Raw genomic sequence first — 21,321 nt, 5'->3', positions numbered from 1 at the left:
CGACCTGGGCTCGGCCGCCTGGGTCCGGAGGGGCTGCGGGCGGCGCTCAGCACGCGGCCACGCAGGCTCCTGGTGGCGCAGCTGTCAAGACGGAGGGTCTCAAACCGGCGGCCTGTGCTGCTCTTGCCGACCGTGAGCAAAACTCAGTTTAGCAAAACTGTCCTCTCCCTCTCTCTCCCCGCGGAAATCCAAATGTTATTCAGTAAAAAAACTCAAGCAGCAGCAAACCTCAGTGGAAACGGTTTCCCGGTTTCCTCAAAGCAGTACTTACTGCGAGCCCCAGCGAGTGTGGTGGCCCTTCAAAGGGTTCCTCTGTCTTCTTAAATTCAAATGAATGTACTTAATACGGTTAAATAAATCGCTTTATTCCTCTTTATCCTTAAGGAAGACCTGCTCCAAACCTGCCCGCGTACGAAGGGCTACCCGAAGGGGCACCCCGGGGAACCCTTCATCTGAACTGGGAGCTGGGACGTTAACTTTTAAAAATCAAAGGGAAAAAACACAAAGATAGGCAGGGCTCACAAAAACTCCTTTTATTGCACCAGGATCTTGGCAACATCGGGGAAGCCTCAGTGCCTGGAGCAGAGGCACGGCGCAGGGGATGTGGCGGACTGAGCCCACCAGGAAAAGGCAGGTGAGTGAGGCCACACGGGACCACCAGGAGAGGCGACCCCCCCCATAAAGTTAAGTTAAACCCACATTCTAAGTCACCCACGTGACTGCTATTATAAAAGCTTTAGTTATTTATATACACTTTTATATTTACACGTGCCCTAGGGTTTGGACTGATTCTCTGGGCGCATCCTCTCCCTCCCCAGTTTGGCTAAGGACCGTGCGTGGGAGGGAAGGGCCCGCCCCGACGGAACAGTGACAAATGCTGCCGACAGGCCGTGCTCAGCACCGCCCAAGACGCAATGGGCATGTTTTCCTCAGAAGAAGGTTTCATAATCACGCAGTGGAGAAGGGAAGAGCCTGAAGAGGAGGGAGGGAGAAAAGAGACGGGCTCTATGCGGCCGACGCCGGCCTCCGTTTCCACTGGAGAACACCACCAAGAAACAGGGCTGTATGCGGATGAGGGTCAACACCGAAAGAGGGAAAAAAACCAATGCCCTGCCCACAAAGGCACCTGCCTTCCCTTCGGAAGTGGCAGATAAGACAGCCACAGGGCACTGGGGGGTGGGGGGAGACCCTCATCTTTGAACAAGGGGAGGTCAATGCAGAGAAATCCGTCCTCCCAGGCCGGCGTCCGCAGCCAGTGCCCTGCTCACTTCCTGCTGGGCCCCCGCTCGGGCCACAGGCATCACTACTTTCCCTACCTTTGGGAAAAGAAATGTAAGAACAGGAAGAAAAATCTAAAAGAACCTACATGAGAAAGTTGACATATGTCCTCACCCCTGCCCTGTGAAGGATACTTTTCTCTGATCCCCCCCGCCCCCAGGCCCCGAGCAAGAGGCAAGGCTCGGGTGACACAGGGGGGCCAGGCCAGGCCATCGGGGGCCTTAGGCCACAAAGAACCACTGTGGAGGACGGACGTCCACGTCAGATGTCTGTGTCCGCTTCCGACGTTCTGGATGAGAGGACGCGGAGACGTCCGTCCGCGGAGTGGCTTTCGGACTGATTGCTACACCCTCTGCGACTGGGTCGCGGGTCAGTTCTCTGGAAAATGTCACCTTCACCGAGGGTTTCCGTATTTATTGAATTACGAGTTCGCACGCACAGCTTGAGCAAGAGAAAGAGTGACCGCGAGGGTACAATCAGCTAGACTGGGGCGCGCTCACAAAACAGAGCAAAGCAAGCCGGTGTCGCAGCTCAGGGAAAGGGAACGTATTGCTGACAGAAGCCACAGACCGCGTCACAACGAAAGTCTCTGTTAAGTAGTAAAATAAAAGGATTCTACCCCAAGACCACCACCTTGAGAGCCCCGTGGGTCGCGGCAGCTGCAGGGGAAGGGATGGCGAAGCCGCCTCAGCATCGGCAGCCGCGGGAAAGGCAGCGGCCCGTCGTCGCCCCCCGCCCCGAGAGAGCCTTCGCTCTCCAGAGCCGGGCTCAGTCCTTGCGAGGGAGGGACGCGCCGCCGGCGCCCCGGGGCTTCCGTGCTGAGGGCACAGCTAAGGCAGAGACGGCAGCGCTGGCCGCCGGCAGCGGGGCACGGGCAGCCCCCGAGAGGAGCCCGGCGCACGCCGCCGTCACCCCGCGGGCACCTGCTCGCTCGACACGCGGGGAGGAGCGCGGCCGCCACCCCCTGCTCCCGCCCGGAGACCACACGCAAGGCGGTCCAGGCTCCCGGCCAGTGGCTGCCGCCCGCTCCACACATCACCGTGGGGTCGTCGCGGCGATGCCAGAGGTCCCGACCCGACGAAGCCGGGCTCCGCAGCCACGGGGCAGCTCGGTCCTCAACGAGGCCGCTCCTTGGTTCACACGGGCGGCGCCCAGGATGCGCCCCGCATCTCCAGAGGCTGTGGGGCACACGACATTGCTCCTGACGAGGGACGAGACCCCGGGAGCCCCCCAACACCCCTGAGCGCCCGTCGGGACAACACGCAGCATTAGATGGCGCTTGGAACACACCCGCTCCTGCTCCACACACCGCACACACCTGCGCGCGCCAGACGCTCGCGCCCCGTGCCAACGCACACCTCACCACACGCGCGCCACACACTAACGTACACCTCAGCACACATACCACATGCTAACACACCACACACACACACACACACACACTCTCTGGACTCCCCCCACCAATACACACACGCACACTAACACCCCCAGCCTCTCCCCCGCACTAACCCACCTCGACAACAGCCACATCAGCGGCGGTAGCTGAGGCTGGTAGCCTTGGCTGGATGAGTCACAGACCAAAAGTTCCGTCTACTCTGAAGTTTCTGGAAGGCGTTGTAGGTTCTTTTCTTCTCTCTTTTGAACTTTTTCACTTTCTTTTCCTACATAAAAAAAAAACCCAGGCATCATCATTCCCAAAGAGGGCTCTCCCCTGGTCCCCGTGTCTCCTTGTGAAGTCTTCTTGGGTGAGGGACACGATTCTCAATGTGCTACAGAACCAACCGGCTTACTCTCGTAAGCCCGAGGGAGGTGTCACCGCTGTCCCCACTCTGCTGACGAAGGAGCAAGCCACCAGGACAAATGCCTCGTCCACGGCCACACAACGTTCACAATGGCCAGACTGGCATCTGAGCCAGCAGCCTGCCTCCCGTGGTCCCTAACCACTTTAGAGTGTTGCTGCCACTTCAAACGGCCCCAAAGGGTCAAGTCCTCCCTGCCCGGCCCGGCCCTCAGTGGGACCACCATGACTGCCACATCAGGCCAGATCCAAGCACAGCCCGTACCTTCCCTCGATCGAACTCTTCGTCCCAGTCATCGATGACCGTGGCTGTGCGGGCCCATGTGCTGTCCTGAATGGCATCCTGACTGACAGCCGACACCTCGCCGCCCCACGTCAACACTGCAAAGCAGACACCAAGTGTTGGCACCTTCATGAACTTGCTTCCAGAACATTTACGACCCGGCTGGCCTACGCCTGATACATTTGGCCTGGTCGAGGGACACCTTTCAGTGAAATGGGCCACGCAGAGGAGGATGAGGGAGGGCAGGGCGGTCTCCGCGTGCAGGATAATGGTCTTAAGCACACACACTGTCCGCTCTGCACCACCGGCCCCCAGTTAAGCTCCTTTCAAACCCGTGCTCTCGTTGGAGACAGAAGTCTCACGTTCCCTCTCCAAGACGAAGGACATACAGCACTGGAGAAGGGTGATTCCCATCCACTCCCTTCCCACGCGGGCCCTCACTGCCCAGAGGCTTGGGCTTGCTCTCCACACCCCCGCCCACACCCCCAGGAGGCAGCATTCTGGACCTTCCACAGCAAAACCACCCGCAGGGCCTGGTTCTGCACTTTGTGCAACGGCCACAGCTCAGGGAGGTTCTCAGCTGACATTCCTCTCCCCATCCCTAAAGTCCGGTGACCCCCCCACCCCAGGACCACGGCACAACGGGTCCATTCTCAACCTCTGTGTGGCTCCATGAGTGAACCGTAGCACAGAAGTCCATTCTCAAAAGCAGTACCTTTCCTCCCGTAAGCTTTATCGGACGAATACTTGAGCAGCTCCTGGAGCACGTCGGACTCCCGCTCTCTGTCCCAGGACGCAAGGGGAGCCGGGGCCTGCCCTGCAACCAGAGAACACTTAGGTCCACACGCCTCTGACAGGGCCCTCGATTACTTCTCAAGGGGGGCTACCATCCAAATCAGCTCTCGGAAGAGCCTAAACCACCCCCCCCCAAGACTGAAAACCAGCAACCAGCAGTGTGAGCCCTCGATCTGGTGCAGGAAGAGCGAGAATGAGCTCCAGGGGGATCCCACCCCTCCCACAGGGAAGCGGCCAGGAACAAAGTGGCGGGAACTGGAGGAAATGACAAAGCGCTGTTGTCACCACAGCTTCCGGGGAGGCTGTCTTCCAGCCATGTCCTGGAAGAGCCTGGCCACCACGGACGGCTGGATGCTGACAGCAGAGACCACCTGCCTCAATTTCCAGAAATGACTGTCTGCCTGGTCCTGGGCCCTGCCTGGTCCCTGCTAACCACCTACAGCTGCTAGAACGGGCTCCCCTCCCTCAGCAGGAACCTGACCTTGCTCTCCATGCCTCCAATGTATCAATGACCCCATGACCTTCATGCCCAGTGTCTAGTGCGATGGCCCACCGCCGGTCCCTGCTGCCCTCTCCAGCCCCTCGTCCTGCGCTCCATAGCACAGCACAGCCCGGTGGTAACGCGGGGCCGCCCACGACGCTCTCTCCGTGTCTGGGCTGGGAATGCCCTTCCCCGTGGAGCCAACTCTTCCACTAGTCAGGACGGAGAGCAAACAGAGGAGGGGCTGGGCCCCTGCAGCCCCAGCACCTGCACCAGGCAGCGGGCCCTGAAGCCCGGGCAGCACCCCCACGTGGTCGGTGGCTAACGAAGTGGGCGCCGGGGGCCCATGCCCACCGCCGGCCTGCTCTGGCGCGACCTCTGAGCAGCCTCTCTTCCAAGACTGGCCGCGTTCCTCATTGCCCAGTGGTAGCGTTTTGTCATGGGATTTTTTTTTTTTTTTTTTTTTTTTTAAGATTTACTTGAGAGAGAGAGAGGGACAGCACCAGCAGGACAGGTGGAGGGAGAGGGAGAGAGAGAGTCCCAGGCAGACTCCATGCCGAGCCTGGAGCCCGACGTGGGGCTTGATCCCAGGACCCTGAGATCATGGCCTGAGCCAGAACCAAGAGCTGGACGCGTAACTGACTGCACCTCCTGGGGCGCCCCTTGTCTTGGGATTAATGTTTAGTCACAGGCTCATCTATCAGGAGTCCAACAAACACACACCATCCCCAGCAGCCTGTCGCCCGCACATATGCTGACACAGCTGGCCCCCAGGCTGTGCAGCAGACCTTGCAGCAGCGTGGCCACGCCGGGTCCCTGCCCAAGCAGGGGCGAGCATCTCTCCCCTTTGCTCAACGGACACTGTATCAGGAAAGCCCAGCTGAGCCTGGTCAGCCCTGGAGGAAACAACTAGGAGGAGTCACTCGGCCACGGGCAGCCAAGGCCTGGGGAACAGCCCAAGCACTGCAAACCGCCAACAGCAAGAGGGCCACACTGTCTTCAGAAAGGCCCAACTTGCGGCACTGGGGTGGCTCAGCCAGCTCAGGTCGTGATCTCAGGGTCCTGGGATGGAGCCCCGCATCGGGCTCCCTGCTCAGTGGGGCCCTCTCCCTCTGCTGTGCTCTCGCAAATAAATACAATCATACACTTGATCTTAGCCAAAATCAAATAAATACAATCTTTAAAAAAAAAAAAAAGGCTTATCTATTAAAACGGGCAGTGGAAGGTTAACTTCTGAACCCAACCTTTCAAGTTCAAAAATCACAGGAAAAACTCCAGGCTGGATGGCCCAGGACTCCTCCAAATAGGAAAGTTTAGGCAGAAGCATGTTGAATCAGAAGAAACACTATGTTCTCAGAACATCTGGAGTTCAAGCGTCTCCTAGGTTTTCTCTCAGAGTGGTCTCAGCTGACTGCCTCGCCAGATGGGGAAGCTGTGACCCACAGGGCACACAGCCTAAGGGGACGGACGCAGGGAAGAGGTAAGAGGTCTTTCCAGCCCTTCCCCTGCACTACACCTACTATAGCCTTATGGCAGGGCCGGGCACAGATGTCCCCCGGGGTGCCCCCCCCCGCCCTGGCCCCCCACCCCTGCTCCTCACAGGTGCATACCGGCTCCGTTCCCGGGACGCCTGCCGTTCAGAGGAGGGGAGGGCGGGCTACCAGGGAGAGCAGAGTCCCTCTGCCTCTCGCCCCTGCAGGCTTCTGGATGCTCATTCTCTTGTACTTCCTGCCATGACTCCTGCTGTCTTTTTTTCTTTTTCTTTTTCCTTGGAGACGCTACAGTGGCCTCCAGCTCAATGACGTCCGAGGGAGAGCAGCTCCTGGGAGGTCAGAGTCAACAGTCAGTTCCGGGCAAACTGAGGGTGAGTCGGGGTTCAGGTCGCTACCTTGGAACTCCCAACTGGCACGGGCCTCAACCGCACAGAAGAGCCACCCCGAGCGCACCCCACAGACCCGAGCAGGAAAAAGCACGCCCGTGGTCCGGGAGCCACAGTCAAGCCTGAGAGATGTCAGAGAGAGAACCCCACAACTGCACCAAACCCAGGCGAGTGCTCCAGGCCAGAGGACACGGCCATAACGCCTGCCGATCCGGGGGCACGTGAACCACTGCACCACGCTCACGTGCCCGTCCAGGAAGCCTGGCCAGCTCGCTGGGTCTCCAGACCGCCCACCTGGGACAGACACGGGGCCACCTGGCTCCCGAGCTCACCTGTGCCACGGCGGGTCCCGCTGTTGGCCGTCTCCCGCACCGAGGCCCTCCGTGCCCTTCCGTCTCCTCTTCTTGCTGCTCACGGGGTGGCCGTCAGTCACGCTTCCCACTTGCCGGCCATTCTCCTGCAGCCGTCCGCCCTCGTCCTCTAGTCTGTCAGTGGGTACCTCTGCCCGGGCCTCCTTCCCGCGCTCAACACTCTGGGGCTGCCTCTGCATCTGCCCCTCCTGCAGGGGGGAGGCGTCCAGGGCCTCCGTGCGCTTCCTCTTCCTCCTTCTCCTCTTCCCCGGAGAGGCTGTCGTTGCTGTGCACATCTCTGAGCCCTGCCCCTGTCTCTCTCCCCTGCGGTTCCTCTTCCTCTTCTTACAGAGGCCCTGGGGGGACTTGCTGGCCTCTGGCAGCTGGTGTGGAGGGGCCTGGAAGCCCCCATTGGCCTGAGATGGGGGAGCAGAGGCGGAGGAGCAGCTCTGTGGGTCTGACGTCCCGAGAGGTTGGGGGCTACTGGACAGTGACACGGAGTGGGGACTGACGGGGAGCTTCAGGTGGCTGGATGGTCTGGGAGCAGGTGAAAGCGCCCTGTGGGGGGACACACTGCTCTGACGCACAGGCAGGCCCCTCCTGCCCACCCGCAGCCCCTGCCAGTCCAGCCAAGGATTTCCAACGGTCCCTCCTCACCGCAGGAATCTCAGAAACACGTAAATTACACCAACTTAGAAAAGAGAGAAAAGTTAAATTCTACTTTACTGAAAATCAAAGTTAACAAAAATCAGAACCTTTTAGTTTCCTGTCACCAAGTAGTTCAAAGTATTTTTCCAAAACTGTGTTACTGAGTTTCTTTTTTAAAAGATTTATTTATTTTAGAGAGAGCGAGGGAGAGAGCAAGCATGAGAGCGGGGGTGGGGCACAGGGAGAAGCAGAGAGAATCCCCTAGTCCCTGTTGAGCTCGGAGCCCGAGGCAGGACTCCATCTCACAACCCTGAGATCACGATCTAAGCTGAAATCAAGAGTCAGCCACTGAACCGTGCCACCCAGGCGCCCCTAACTCATGTTTTTTATTTCCGGCACAAGGGTTAGAAGAAACTTCTGTAAGTTCACCCACAAGCCTCAAAGTGTTCACGCCCATGATACCAGCCTCGTAAGAGGGGCCAGCACGGGCCTATATACTGTGCACTCGGACTCCCCTCTAATTCAGGGGCTCCGGTAAATCAGGGAAACGGACTCTACAGCCCATCACACCGTGAGACGAGGTGGGGCGGGACGGGCGCACTGTCGGGTTAGGCTCTTTGACCCGCCTCTCAGCAGATGTGACCTTGCAAGAGTTAACCTTCTGCTCTAGGCCTCATGCTTCTCATACGTAACCGAGTGACAGTAACGCTGACCTCAAAGGGTTATGGAATCAAACAGGACTGTCATGACCTCAGCTAGGACAGACGCCCAAACTGCACTATTCCATATACTGTTTTCTGGGAAGCTTGAAAAAAAAAAAAGACTGTACGTTGAAAAAGGAAAAAAAAAAAAAAAACCACAGTAAATATCTCACACACTTAAGGACCTACCACGTGTAAAAATACCGTGCTGGGTCCGGGCCGAGTATGCGGGCGAGAGAGGCCGGTGATGGGGGCGGACCATGGTGGCCGGATGGTGGGGAGACAAATCAGCGCCCAAGGCAAACAGCAAACCACCCAAACCACCTCCCAGCCTCGCCCAACTTCCTCCCTCCCTCCCTCCGCAGCTGCCAGAGCCTCCAGAGCCTCCAGAGCCTCCGGCGGCGGCCCTGGGCAAGCAGGTGTCAGTAACTCAGTAACTCAGCTGTCGCTCTTCGACACCCTGAGGGATAGGAGCATCCCACCCCCGCCCCCGTGTGACAGGACGGGAGGTGCGTCTGTCGGAGTCTGAACACGGGTCCCAGAGAGCCACTGCTCCCCGCTCTGGATGCTCGCCCAACGCTCTGCAAGCCAGTGTGAGGGGACAGTTGGGGGAGCCCCCGCAGAGAGGCAGAGGGGAGCCCGGGGAGTGCCGGTGGGAGAGACACAGTGATACCAGCAGTAAGAAGACAACCCTCAGCGGGGCACAGGACTCTGGGTTCGCGCAGGGTCCTCCTGGGACTCCTGCCCTCCCCTCATACTCCGGAGTCCCATCTCGAGGCGGGGAGAGACTCCAGGGCACAACGGCATCCCCACAAGGACCCAGCAGGTGGATGGAAAATGAAGACAAAAGTGAAAAGATCAGGACCGCAGACAGCAGGCTGCCTCCGACCGGCCGGAGCTTCTCTGCCCGACAGAGAGAGAGAAATCAGGAAGGAGTCGGTGCAGGACCCGGCCTGTACCTGTCCACCGGCGCACCACTGTCCGTCCTGCCAGGCTGGAGACCATGTGTCCTCACCAGCCAAGCGCACGCTAAGCACAGGGGGGAGCGGCCGGCCCGGGGCCTGCGCCCACGGCTCACCTGATTGCACAGACGGGCCAGGAGGCGGCGACGACGGGGTGAGTGGTTTTCCTGGGGTAGGTGAGGTCGGACAGTGGAGAGAGGGGCGGACGGAGGTCATTGCCGGCTGCCCTCCGCAGGGTGCTGGCCTGCAGTTATCGACATAAATAAAAACTTGGTGGTCTAAAAGAGGTCGCCGTGAGTGAAGAGGGAAAATAAAAATAAACAAATAAATAAAAACAAAAAACAAAAATGAAAGAGCCCAGAAAGGATGAGGAGGGACAGAAGGAGGAAAAAAGGGGGGAGGTGGGGGAGGGGAATGGTAGAAGAAGAATCAGAAGTGTTTTTGGTTAGAAACAAAAAGGAAAAAAGGAAGGAAATTTAAACAAAAATCTCAGCACAATTACATCACCGAGCTTCACGCTGCACACACAGGTGCCAGCCAGCCCGTGGCCCTCACGCCCCCGAGCTCAGGTTCCCTGCCAAGCCCACTGCACCTGCCCCATCTCCCCCTTGAGGCTCCTCTAGGAGATTCTGTCTACGGACAAACACGGGGACCTGCCACCTCTCCCCAACCCCCAGCAGCCGCCCGGCATGTGGATCACATCAGGGTCCCCCCAAAGTCCCACCTTGGCCCCCGGACAGCCCTGTGTCATCTGCAAATGCCTACACCACCCCCATTCCTCCGATCGGGGGTGGCCAAGGGCCCGGACACGATTCACCCCCCTCCCCAGACTGAAACCAAACCTGCTCTGTGGGCCCTAAAGACACACTTCCGGCAGGCAGGCTCCCACACACCCACCTTCTTGGCAGAAAGGGCCAGTTTTTTGGCGGGTGGAGGAGACATGCTGTTTGCGGCCTCGGCGGTGGTGCTGCTCAGGACGGGGGCCTTGGGCTTCGCCACTCTGGAGCTGTCTCCGTCCGGCAGTGCTCTGTGTGTTCCCTGAGAATCCCCCAAGCGAGTAGCTCCGCTCTCGGGTGCTTGGGGGCCCTTGGTGGGGTCGCTGTTGGCACAGCGGCCCGGGCTGGAGCTGCAGGAGCCCCTCCCGTGGAGCTCGCGGCTCTCGCCGCCCGCCCTGGGCCCGTGCCCGTTGGCAGTCACTCCGGCCGGGAGCCTCGGTGAGGTAGAGAGGGCGGCAGCCCTGCCGTCCCAGGAGCCCTGCCTGGGGCTCTGGCTCCTGCTGCCGTTCCCGCTGCTGGTCCCGTGGAACCCCTGAGAAGCTTTGCATGATGGGGAGAGGGGCCGCAGGGGAGTCGGTTTCTTGACTTTCTTTCCAGCCTCATCCGGAGAGGTTGGTGTTGGGGGGAGTGTTTTGGAGAGTCGGGGGGAAGGGGCCCCCACGGACGGCTTCAGAGGAACATATCCATTCTGAGACTTCAGACTCGACACGGAGCCGTTTCTGGAAACGGGCACACCAACCTCCTCGGTGGCCGGTGGCTTCTTCGTTAGCAGCGAGTCCGGTCGCTGGAGGAGAGCAGAACAGAGGACATGATCACGTCCTGGAGGGAGCGTGGGCCGGCGGCTCCCCACGAGGTCGGAGCAGCCTGTGCGGCGGGCGCGGGCCCCGCCAAGAGCCCGAGACAGGTCATCTACACGGACACCCAGGAAAGGCTCTGCGGCCGTGTTGGGCGCCTATGGTACCCTGTGAGCTGTGCGCGCAGGGCGTGCATCTGTACAGGCCCCTTTACTGACAGCAGGATGTTTTTTATCAGGAGCAAAAAAACACAAAAAAGTATAAAGGAAAAAAAAGCACCAGAGTGGCACCTACTGCCCAACATGAGCACTGACGGGCCCGCCCGCACCATCTGCTCTGGAGGGGCCCTGCTCTCCGCAGCGGCTCTGGCCCGCACGGCTGCGCCCAGTTCCACCCACGGCTCCTCAGAGCAGCTTCCCACGTGCTCCCGGTGAAGGTCATTAATGTCTGACCGATACCCACCTTGCCGCATGACGTCTCCCTGACCTGGCCTGTCTCCAGCTGCCGCGGGAGCGAATGGCGCCCTGTCCTCCACTCACCCAGCTCTGAGTCCTGGCTCTGCTGAAACGCTCCCCACGGCCCGGGTCTGTGTTGCTCCCCACCCCCGCCTCCCGCCTAGTGCAGGGTCTCCCAGAATCAGAGCTTAAGAACCATTTGATTGCTGAACATCTGGTTGAACCGACCACCGAGAGACTAATGCTTTTCCTCTACTTAGGAAATTCCCTGTTCGTTTCCTGGGAGTGGCCACTAGGCTACAGCACGGGGCACCAGCACTCCCCGCGCAGGGCACCTGCTGTCCTCTCCCTGCAGACGGGGAGGGACTCTCCTCCAAAATCTCTGCTAAGTCAGCGGCACAGCTGGCTCTCGGTGCACCAACCCTCGCACCCTGTCATCTGAGTTCATCCGAACTAGTCCTTTACGTGCTAGGTACAGGAACCTTTTGTTGTACTTGCTGCAAATATTTTTAGAAGTTTTTTTTTTATTTCTAATATATCATGTACAAAAATTCAAATTTTCATTTATCCAGTTCCTTTCTTGTTTTTCTATACTTTCTTACAGTTTTCTCTGTTCTGGAGGCTTACTGAGAATTCACTTCTACTTTCCTCCAAGTTTCTCCTCTTTTTTTTTCCCTCTATTTTTAAAAATAACTTATCTTTTACTACACTCTTTCTCAAGAGAACACATCTTGGGATGCCTGGGTGGCTCAGTCAGTTAAGCGTCTGCCTTTGGCTCAGGTCATGATCCCAGTGTCCTGGGACCCAGCCCCATGTCAGGCTCCCTGCTTGGCTGGGAGCCTGCTTCTCTCTCTCCCTCTGCCCGTGCTCTCTTTCTCAAATAAATAAATAAAAACTTAACCAAAAGAAAAAAAAAAAAAAGACCACGTCTTCCTGCTGTACTGTAAAACTTCTTGTCACGCAAACATTTAACTTTATGGAACTTACACTATGTCATTTAAAGTAAAATGGCTTTTGGGGCGCCTGGGTGGCTCAGTGGGTTAAAGCCTCTGTCTTCGGCTCAGGTCAGGATCCCAGGGTTCTGGGATCAAGCCCAGCATCGGGCTCTCTGTTCAGCAGGGACCCTGCTTCCTCCTCTCTCTCTGCCTACTTGTGATCTCTGTCAAATAAATAAATAAAATCTTAAAAAAAAAAAAAAAACTAAAATGGCTTTTGTACAAATACAGTGTGTGTGACACATTATCTTTGCAATGCAAACGTGCGTGGCCAGTGGCGTGGCCCCGTGGTACTGACTCCCCGTCTGGAACACAGTGACAACCCCCTTGGCCATCAGGCCATGGCTTTTCCTCGCCACACTCAATCCCAACGCCTCTATTTCTCATGCACTGGAAGGGAAATGTGGGATTTGCATAAGGACTAATGCCCTGCGGACCGTGAAGGCCCTGTGGCCGGCATTAGGATCTGACCTTCAGACTGAAAGGAAAGAATCAGACACAGACCAGACGGCGGAAAGGACCAATCTGTTTCTGAGTTATAAAAACTGTGTTGTAGTAAGGAAACCACTCACTACTTTGCTAATAAAACTGATTTGTAGTAGAAAAATTCAAATACACACAAAAACAACTTCCAACAAAAATAACTTGAAAATGAGGATATTTCCCAACTGTTAACCTTTTACCACACTAGCTTTCTTGCTCACTCACTCCACGTGTCTACACACGTATGTGTGACATTTCTCTTCCGAACCATCTGAATGTATTTTAGACATGATGTCTCTTTACTCCTACTCCTACGTATGCCCATGTACATTCCTAGGAACAAGGACGTTTTCTTAACACACCCGCAACATAATCATCAAAAGCAGGAAATGAACACTGCTAGAGACTTCCCACATTTTCAATACTGAACTCTGAGGATAAAAAACACTTCTTCCCAGATGCTTCGGGTCGAGTGCGCATAGCAGCTGGCCCAGGACAGGGGCACGCTGAGCCACCGTCTGGTCCGCTCACTGGCCAGGTTTTCTCATCACTGTGTCTCCTCCCACCGCCCTCTCCATCCCTGATGTCAGCTCCTGACCAATTTGAGAGAGAACATGGAATAAAACAGGACACACTGAGCTTTCCTTCCGTCAGGCTGAGTACCCGAGCATGAAGAGGTCTGGGGCCCCCACAGTCCCCTGATAGGCACAGACAAGAAGGTCCACTGCATAAACACGGATCTTTTGAAATACGTACCTTTCCAGTCAGCGGGGAACCAACGCTCCCATTGCCAACGTTCTTCTTCAGGTGGTCGGGAACCACACCTGGACGGCCGGGAAGGGAGGAGACAGTCCTGGGGAGGGAGCCATCAGGACTCTTCTTCGAGCCTGGAATTCTGTCAAAGGAAGAAATCGGAGTCGGAGATCTCTTACCGAAGCCACAGAGGTGTCCCCAGAGAACCCCGACTCCCCGGGCGAGCTTCTCTGAATTCCCACGCTGCCCTGGCAACAGCGCGGGCGTGCCACGGAGCCCCGGAGATGGGCTCAGTGCAAACAGAGAGCCCCACGCAGCTGAAGGTCCTCTGAGATGAGATTCTCGCTTTACCAGAAAGCCAGGGACCCCTGAGTCGCTGCACCCAAATTTAGCAGAACAGCTACGAAGCAGTAAAAAGGCCTTCAGCCTCCATGTCCTCTGACCTCCAGGACGCTGACGACCGGCCCCAAGGGAAGGTACCCGGCCGCAACCTCCCGGCTCTGGCAGGGCCCCTTACGGCCACAGAGAAAACTGCATCAGTGCCATCCACACACAACGCATCTCGTTTGTGGCAACAGCAGAAAGAGGTAACTTCCCGTTTCTATTCCACGTCAGCTCCGTGTGGAGCAGGCGGAGGGAGTCCTGGGGACCTTCCCAGAGGCACTGGCTGTCGCTCAGCTGGGCTGGCATGGTTGAGAAGAGCACTTCCCCGGGGACACTCCCAACACCCCCCAGACGTGACCAGGACAAGAGCCGCCCATTCCCCTCCCGCGTCTCCACTGCGCCCACACAGCAGCAGGCCGGGGAAAGCAGAGGGCAAGCGCTCACGGGCCGAGGGCAGGCGTCACTCACCGCAGATAGAAGAGCACGTAGGCCTGCTGGTTCAGAACCACCTTGATGTTGCTGGAATGCACCAAGGAATCGTTCATCTGGTACCACTGTCCACTGCTTGCCTGCAGCAGCACAGGGCATGGGAGGACAAAACGGGACGATCAGCATGCACCCCATAATCCTTAGTTTTTAAAGAAAGAACTAAAAAATCTGCGGAGAAATGCCGCATCTCTCCACGTGCTCATGAGTGAGCAGCAGAACTTCTTATGCTCACCCGGCTCTGAATGGGACCACGAAGTGCGCTTTGAACCCCTGTTCCTTCCTGGTGCCCCAACAGCTGTGAGCTTTCCCCTTGAAGGGTATTTCTGGTCTGCATGGCTCAGCATCTCCCACCAATATCCCCGGGCTCCAGCATCGGGCCCCAGAAGCAGCCCTCTCCAGCGTCCCATCCGAGGACAGGGACACTACAGCTCCTGGTGGGATGGGCTTTGAAGACATCCTTGCCCTCCATTCCCTGATGCAACAACGGGCCCCTGCACACGACATGGAGGCCACATCTGGAACTGGACCAATAGGAACCACCCACACGTGGGGCCGCTGACCTTCACATAGCAGTAGTAGTGGCCGGCGTGGCAGCTGTAGCCTGAGTGGACCAGGACCGCGTACAGCCCGTACATGACAGGCTCTCCACTGCTCTGGGACATATACGGACGGATGTTCAGGAACTCCGGATAGCCCACATCCTGTAGGGAAAGCCAAGGATAAGGCAATGAAAATTCATCCGTGGGGGAAAGGGTCAATTAACCCGCTCCAGCCACATAAAATGCACGACTCCTTGGCTGGTCTTGGATCATCTGGGGGCAACCGGGCCTGTGGCAACGCTATACCAAGAAGCCCCCTGGTCAAAGGTTAAAGAACAGGAGGCAACCAACCAGCCAACCAACTGACATGAAACCCTATCTTATCATCCCATGAAGAGCTGCACGACCTACTCCTTTCCCTGCTCCGCACCCATGGCCACTGTAGCCCCGTGCAGGCCCCACGGGTAAGGTGAGAGGAACAGCTCAGGCCCTCCCCACCACTTGAGGAACAGGGAGGCGACGCCCAGGTCTGGGTCTTCAGAGAAAAAGGCGTTCAGTCCACGGAGCCAACGATCACGGTAAGTCAGAACTATAGCTGCGTGGGTCGGGACAAAGGTCATGCCAGAGTTTACTTCTAAATTTGGCAATTTTTCCGGCCCCTGAGTGGCTCAATTAAGTGTCTACCTTCAGCTCAGGTGATGATCCCAAAGTTCTAGGACCAAGTTCCGCATCGGGCTCCCCACTCAGTGGGAAGGCTGCTTCTCCCTCTGAGTCTCTCCCCTGCATGCTCTCATGCTCAATAGATAAATAAATAAATAAATAAATAAATAAAATCTAAAAAAAAAAAAAAAGTGACAATTTTCAAAGGGAAATATATTCAAATATTATTTTTGAATGGTAAGAGATCTACCTTCGTTTCTGTCTATACGCGCCTTAAAGAAAAAGATTCTTTTGAGAGAGAAAGCAAGCAAAGAGTGACAAAGGGAAAGGGAGAGAGAAATTTCAGCACATTCCTTGCTGAGCTCAGAGCCCAATGCAGAGCTTGATCTCAAGACCCTCAGATCACAACCTGAACTGAAAACAAGAGTCTGATGCTTCACTGAGCCACCCAGGCACCCTACACATTTTTACTTTGTAGAAATGAAGTCTAGGGGTGCCTGAGTGGCTCAGTGAAGCGTCTGCCTCAGGTCATGATCTCAGGGTCCTGGGATGGAGCCCCACATCAAGTTCCCTGCTCAGTGGGGAGTCTGCTTCTCCCTCTGCCCCACCAGCTGCTCCCCTGCTTGTGCTCCCCATCAAACAAAATCTTTAAAGTAAATAAATAAATAAATAGTATAATTTACATAAACTGCAGAGCTCTTAGGCGTGCAGCTGGAAGAGTACCGCATGAATGAACCCATGAATGAATGAACCATGAATGAACCCATGAATGAACCATGAATGAACCCATATCCCATCAAGACACAGACATCAACCCAGAAAACTCCCTCACGTGCTGCAGAATGGCCCCGTCTCAGATACCCACGGCTGTGATTTCTGTCGTCACTGATCAGCTCTGCCTGTTCTCAGCTTCACACCCGGACACACAGAGTATGTACTGTGCTGTCTAGCTTCTTTAGGCCCAGATAGCACCTGTGGTATTGACCCTACGTACCTTCCTCCTTCCAGTGACAAATTCGAAGTCTCAAAAGCCAATATATACAAGATCATGAACCCCAGTGTGATCTCGCCACATACAGGACACCAAAAATCAGCTTCTCAAACTGTTCCCACGGAAAACTAGTTCCAGGGGATGTCAAGGTGAAACCACAACGATCTCATTGACCACTGACGGCATCCCACTCCCTGATGCACTGCACACATGGTAGGATGTAAGCTCGTTCACTGTTAGTGAAACGAATGCATGAATGGACCCCACACAATTAACTTCAGAAAATTCTTCACAAGAAGCACCTGGGTGGTTCAGTCGGTTGAGCATCTGACTTCAGCTCAGGTCATGATCCTGGGGTATTCCGGGGTCCTGGGATTGACCCCTGTGTCGAGCTCCCTGCTTGGACGAGAGTCTGCTTCTTCCTCTGTCACCCTCCCCTCCCCCGACTTGTGTGCGCCCACTTGCTCTCTCTCTCTCTTAAATAAAATCTTAAAACAAAAACAAAACCTTGACAATAAAGCTCCCTCCTCCCGAAGATTCAAAATACAACACAGATTATTAATAAAGGCTCTGAGAAGGCCTGCAATTAAAAAAGGCCCTTCAGCTTGGCAGTTCCCAAACTCTGGTGAGCACAGACTGCTTTCAAAGTACAGCACAGTTTAAGTACAAAACACAGTATCTTGTAAACATATAGCACATTCTGCAGAAACCAGCGTGGGAAATGCTGATGTAAGCAAGCCCCTGCCACCGCCAGTGAGGAAGTGGAGGCTCTAACAAGTGCCCTGCCCCAAACCATCTAAGTCAGTCCTAACCACTTTTATGATATGGCATCTTCTATCAAAACACCATTGTGCAGGGCACCTGGTGAGCTCAGTTGGGGCAGCGTCCAACTCTTGATCTCAGGGTTGTGAGTTCAAGCCCCATGTTGGGGGTAGAGTGATGACTTAAAAGAATAAAGTAAAATAAATAAAATGCCATTGTACTGAAGTAAGTTTTGGCTCCGCCTTCCACAAAAAGCCACAGTGCACAACTGCATCTATGTTCACCACATAACAGCACGCAGTAGAGGAGAGCCCCACAGTGCAGTGTTCGTGTTCGTTCTTAAGGAAACTGTGAGCTTGTGTGTTGGGAACATGCCGCACATATGCAGAGGCTGGGAAAAATAAACAAGACAGTGGTTCTTGGGGAGCATGGGGGGCTCCATCGTTAAGTGTCTGCTTTTGGCTCAGGTCATGATCCCAGGGTCCTGGGATTGAGTCCCGCATCAGGCTCCCTGCTCGGTGAGCCTGCCTCTCCTTCTGCCTGCTGCTCCCCCTGCTTGTGTGCGTGCTCTCTCTGTCAAATAAGTAAAATCTCTAGAATAAAGAAAAAAAAAAAAGACAGTGGTTCTTGAACTTGACTCTGTGTGACAACCAGTTAGGGACTCTGCGAACACACAGACTCCTGAGCCCTGTCTTCAGAGATTTTTGGGCACTGGCTCTGGGGCGGTGCTGGGGCGACTGGACACCAGGGCGAAGGCTCACCTTCGTGATCTTCCCCCCACTGAAGTTGGCAAAGCGCTTGAGCGAGAGGGTTAAGACGTTGGATGTCCTGTGGATGGTGAAGCGCTTGCTGGCTGGGACCTTCTTCTTGCACCTGTGAGGAGGGCGCGTGGGAAAGGCGTCAGCCGGTGCTCGAGGATCGCCGTCCTCGCGGGCCCACAGGGGCGACACCTGCTGTCGGCACAGGGGCTCCCCGGCTGAGGCGCGCGCCGTGTACATCCCGAGCGAGACACAACCCCTGCGACTTAATCGAAGGACTGCCGGCGCGGGGACCCAAGGACCTGGGGGGAGCAGGACAGCGCAGAGCAACAAGGAAGCTCTTCCCCAGAGAACGCACTCGGTCTGACACACGGGCAGCAGCCCTGGGAGACCGCAGGGGCACCCGGAGCGGGGCTGGCCGAGCGAAAGCACCAAGAGTGACGGGGCGACCCGGGGGGGGAGGGGCGCGGGACGAAGGAGGGCACACAGCCTCTAGGGCAGAAGAGACGATTTACAGGGTGGGGGGGAGGCAGTGTTTTGGCGCGGGATGATAAACCTGAAGAGCGTAACTAAGGGAACTATTCTCCAGCGGCTGTAAATGAGCTGTTCGCCCACATGGGAAGCCTGCATGGCCCTCAGGAGACCCGGGCCCCAGAGGCAGCTCCCCCGGAACGCGGCACGGCAGAGCGGCTGGAGCGCGCGGCCACACGTGGTCGCCTCCCACGCTGGGCCCGAAGTCCCCGCGAGGGTGCTCCTGGTGCAGCCCACGGGCAACATACGCGGACGTCCTCGAGCAATGCCGCGGCTACCCGAGCCCCGTGCCCGCCAGGCCTTCTGCGTCAGGACCTACACTCCGCTCTGGGGACAGGACGGCAGCCCAAGAGGGGGGGGCGCGGCCACAAGAGGGTCAGGCAGGCTCCGGTGCTCCCGACGGCAGGTTCGCTTTGCCGGGGCAAAAGGAGACTTACTTGGCGCACATATAGGCGTTCTCTCCACTCAGGACATCTGGCTTCACGAAGAGTTCCAGAGCGCGCACGATGTTAGCGGCTTGCTGGGAGGACAGGCACAGGGGGCCGCGTCAACCCGAGGAAGAGGCGGATTCCGAACAAGCCAAGTGTAAGGTCTTTTCCAGGCTGAGGCAGCAAATCCCAGCAAGCAGCCCGCACCCCGGGCGCCAAGACCCCCGCCCCGGCTGCAGCCACAGAGGGCTGGAACTGGACAGGAACTGGCCTCCCCACAGCCCCCATGCGTGCAGCTCTGTGTCCTGCCTCGACGGTGTGCTCGTGCCTCGGGACACGGAGCTGCACTTTATCTTCCTGTGTGAATGCACACAGGGAAAAGGTTAGAAATCCATGTGCAAAAATGGTGGCCCCTACCTTAAGGCAGGAGGATTTGCAGTATGTCCTTATCTGCCCGGTGAACGTGCCCTCACTGGCTCCCCCGCGCCCCCCCAGCCTCCCCGGCCAAGGACAAACACGACACGGCGGAGCCGTGGTCCATACCCGGATCTCCAGCGCAACATCCAGGTAGGGGTCGTACGTGTCCGAGACACTCTTGCACACCGAGCACTTCACTGCAACAGCACATGGAGGCGGTGGGGCGGCTGCAGGTGCCCCCAGCGCGCCACCCGCCATGTCCCCGAGACTTAGCCAGTCCCTCGTGAACCCCAGTGTCTGGAGAGCGGGCTCGCTGACAACCAGAGTCCACAAGGGAACGTCTGTCAAACCCAGCGCCTCACTGCCCAGCCGTGATGGACCTCTGTCACCGACCTGACCGTGGCCTTGGCAGCTCTGACTCCCCAGCTGGGTAAAGGCCATCCACGAAGAACTAAGGAACTCAGAGGAAAAATAATGCCACCCTCTTCTACCAATGCGGGACATTCTGCTCCAAACCGCCTCCCGGGAACAGCGACCCACGGGCAAGGGTGCATTTTAGAGGAGGCTGGGGCCACTGTGGCTACCCCAGGTCTGCCCGCCAGGAAGGGGCTCCACCTGGCCACGGACTCCTAGTCTCCCCTGGTTCATGTTCTTATCTTAGACCAAGGGGTAGAGAAAAGCCTTCACTTACCACGGGATCTGAGATAGCCTCCAAAAATTTGATGGACCAAAGTAGTCGCCTGTGTTTGACGATCCAACCTGGAAAGGAGGCCACAGCCTTCAAGAGAAAGACAGAAGGCAGCCCCCCACCCCTTTCGTCCCCAGCCCAGCTCGCCCCTGGGGAATCCCACCACACAAGCATGGGTCTGATCCGCTCGCCCTGGCTCTGGGCAGGCCTTCCGTTGTGCCACATTGCTCTGATGGGCCTGGCCCACCCCCCACACACCACCTCAGACGTCCGAGATCCTCACCCTCTCCGCAGGCTCCTCGCCCCCCACTGCATGGGAACGAGGGGTCGGAGAAATGCACCTAGTGCACCAAGTCTCAATGACACGGCGTCCCCCTCACCTGGAACCCACCCCTGCCCCCCAGCGCCCCCCACCTCAGTCCTGCAGTCAGCCCCACTCCTGGCTGCCGTCACACGCCCAAGCCTCTTATCTGAAGAGAGGAGCGAGCGGGGACAAAACCCCCACCTCTGTATCTTTTGGCAGGACAGGAGTGGTCACGGCGAGGGCTCCAGGGTCAGGCCGGCCTATACTCAAATCCCCAGCCCCATTTACCAGCCAGGATCTGAGGCCGCCTTAGGCCTCGGCTACTGCTCAGTTGCCCCACAGACCCACGAAACCAAGCACCCGCACCGCACAGCTCTTCGTGTGATGAAGGTTCTGCAAACACCATCCTGTCTCTAGCCTCTGCTCCTGGTATCCGCCTGCGACCCACGGAATCCAGCTTGGACTCACTCCTCGGAAACGGTCCCCCTCAGAGTCTCCTCTGGGACACAAATCCAGTAGACTGTAGTCTTTGTGCTGGAACACGACAGCCCTGGACAGAGCAGCTGGTCCCTCACGGGCACGCTCCCCTCTCTGCCAGGGCCCGCTGAGCACCCAGCTTTGCAGATGCCGCTCCTGACTGCTGACTCCCGGGCCTGGCCAGGCACTCAGCAGTGCTACCTCCCACCGCTCTCCTCCCCACCCCGTGCGTAAACCACATGGTGCCCTGCGCTGGGCTCCCCCTGCAGTGTGTGGGACTGGCCACGGGACCAGGCATGACAGTGCGGCCCAGATTCCAGGAGCTCACGGATGAGCGGGGCTGCACATTGTGGGGGACCCACACGAGAACGTACTTTCATTTTGCAAAATTAGAAAATAAAAAACTAACTGCCACCACGTATTTTTACTGCCGTTTGCCAAGAGGAGAATTTTTTTTTTTTT

The 21,321-nt window shown here is 57.0% G+C and overlaps 1 protein-coding gene across 4 annotated transcripts in view; it reads right to left on the bottom strand.

Annotated features, from left to right (window-relative positions):
• Positions 1-518: 518 nt before the first annotated feature.
• The window catches only part of USP36 (ubiquitin specific peptidase 36), a 38,233-nt gene continuing 17,430 nt past the window's right edge, over positions 519-21,321 (bottom strand). For 3 of the 4 annotated variants that reach the window (XM_047706490.1, XM_047706491.1, XM_047706493.1), the window contains exons 7-21: positions 20,082-20,149; positions 19,517-19,587; positions 18,983-19,065; positions 18,018-18,129; positions 14,865-15,005; positions 14,284-14,384; positions 13,435-13,573; positions 10,073-10,735; positions 9,292-9,419; positions 6,847-7,422; positions 6,246-6,457; positions 4,075-4,176; positions 3,342-3,457; positions 2,788-2,939; positions 519-2,456 (exon numbers count right to left, since the gene is read on the bottom strand). In XM_047706490.1, coding sequence (XP_047562446.1) covers positions 2,808-2,939; positions 3,342-3,457; positions 4,075-4,176; positions 6,246-6,457; positions 6,847-7,422; positions 9,292-9,419; positions 10,073-10,735; positions 13,435-13,573; positions 14,284-14,384; positions 14,865-15,005; positions 18,018-18,129; positions 18,983-19,065; positions 19,517-19,587; positions 20,082-20,149 — 2,644 coding nt within the window. In that variant the 3' untranslated portion in view covers positions 519-2,456; positions 2,788-2,807. The remainder of the gene's footprint in view (positions 2,457-2,787; positions 2,940-3,341; positions 3,458-4,074; positions 4,177-6,245; positions 6,458-6,846; positions 7,423-9,291; positions 9,420-10,072; positions 10,736-13,434; positions 13,574-14,283; positions 14,385-14,864; positions 15,006-18,017; positions 18,130-18,982; positions 19,066-19,516; positions 19,588-20,081; positions 20,150-21,321) is intronic. The other variant, XM_047706492.1, reaches the window with a different exon arrangement.

This window comes from Lutra lutra, chromosome 16 (assembly GCF_902655055.1).
Source record: "Lutra lutra chromosome 16, mLutLut1.2, whole genome shotgun sequence".
Taxonomy (NCBI): Eukaryota; Metazoa; Chordata; class Mammalia; order Carnivora; family Mustelidae; genus Lutra; species Lutra lutra.
The sequence above is the reverse complement of the archived record's forward strand: the minus strand, read 5'-3'. Positions and strand labels throughout refer to the sequence as shown.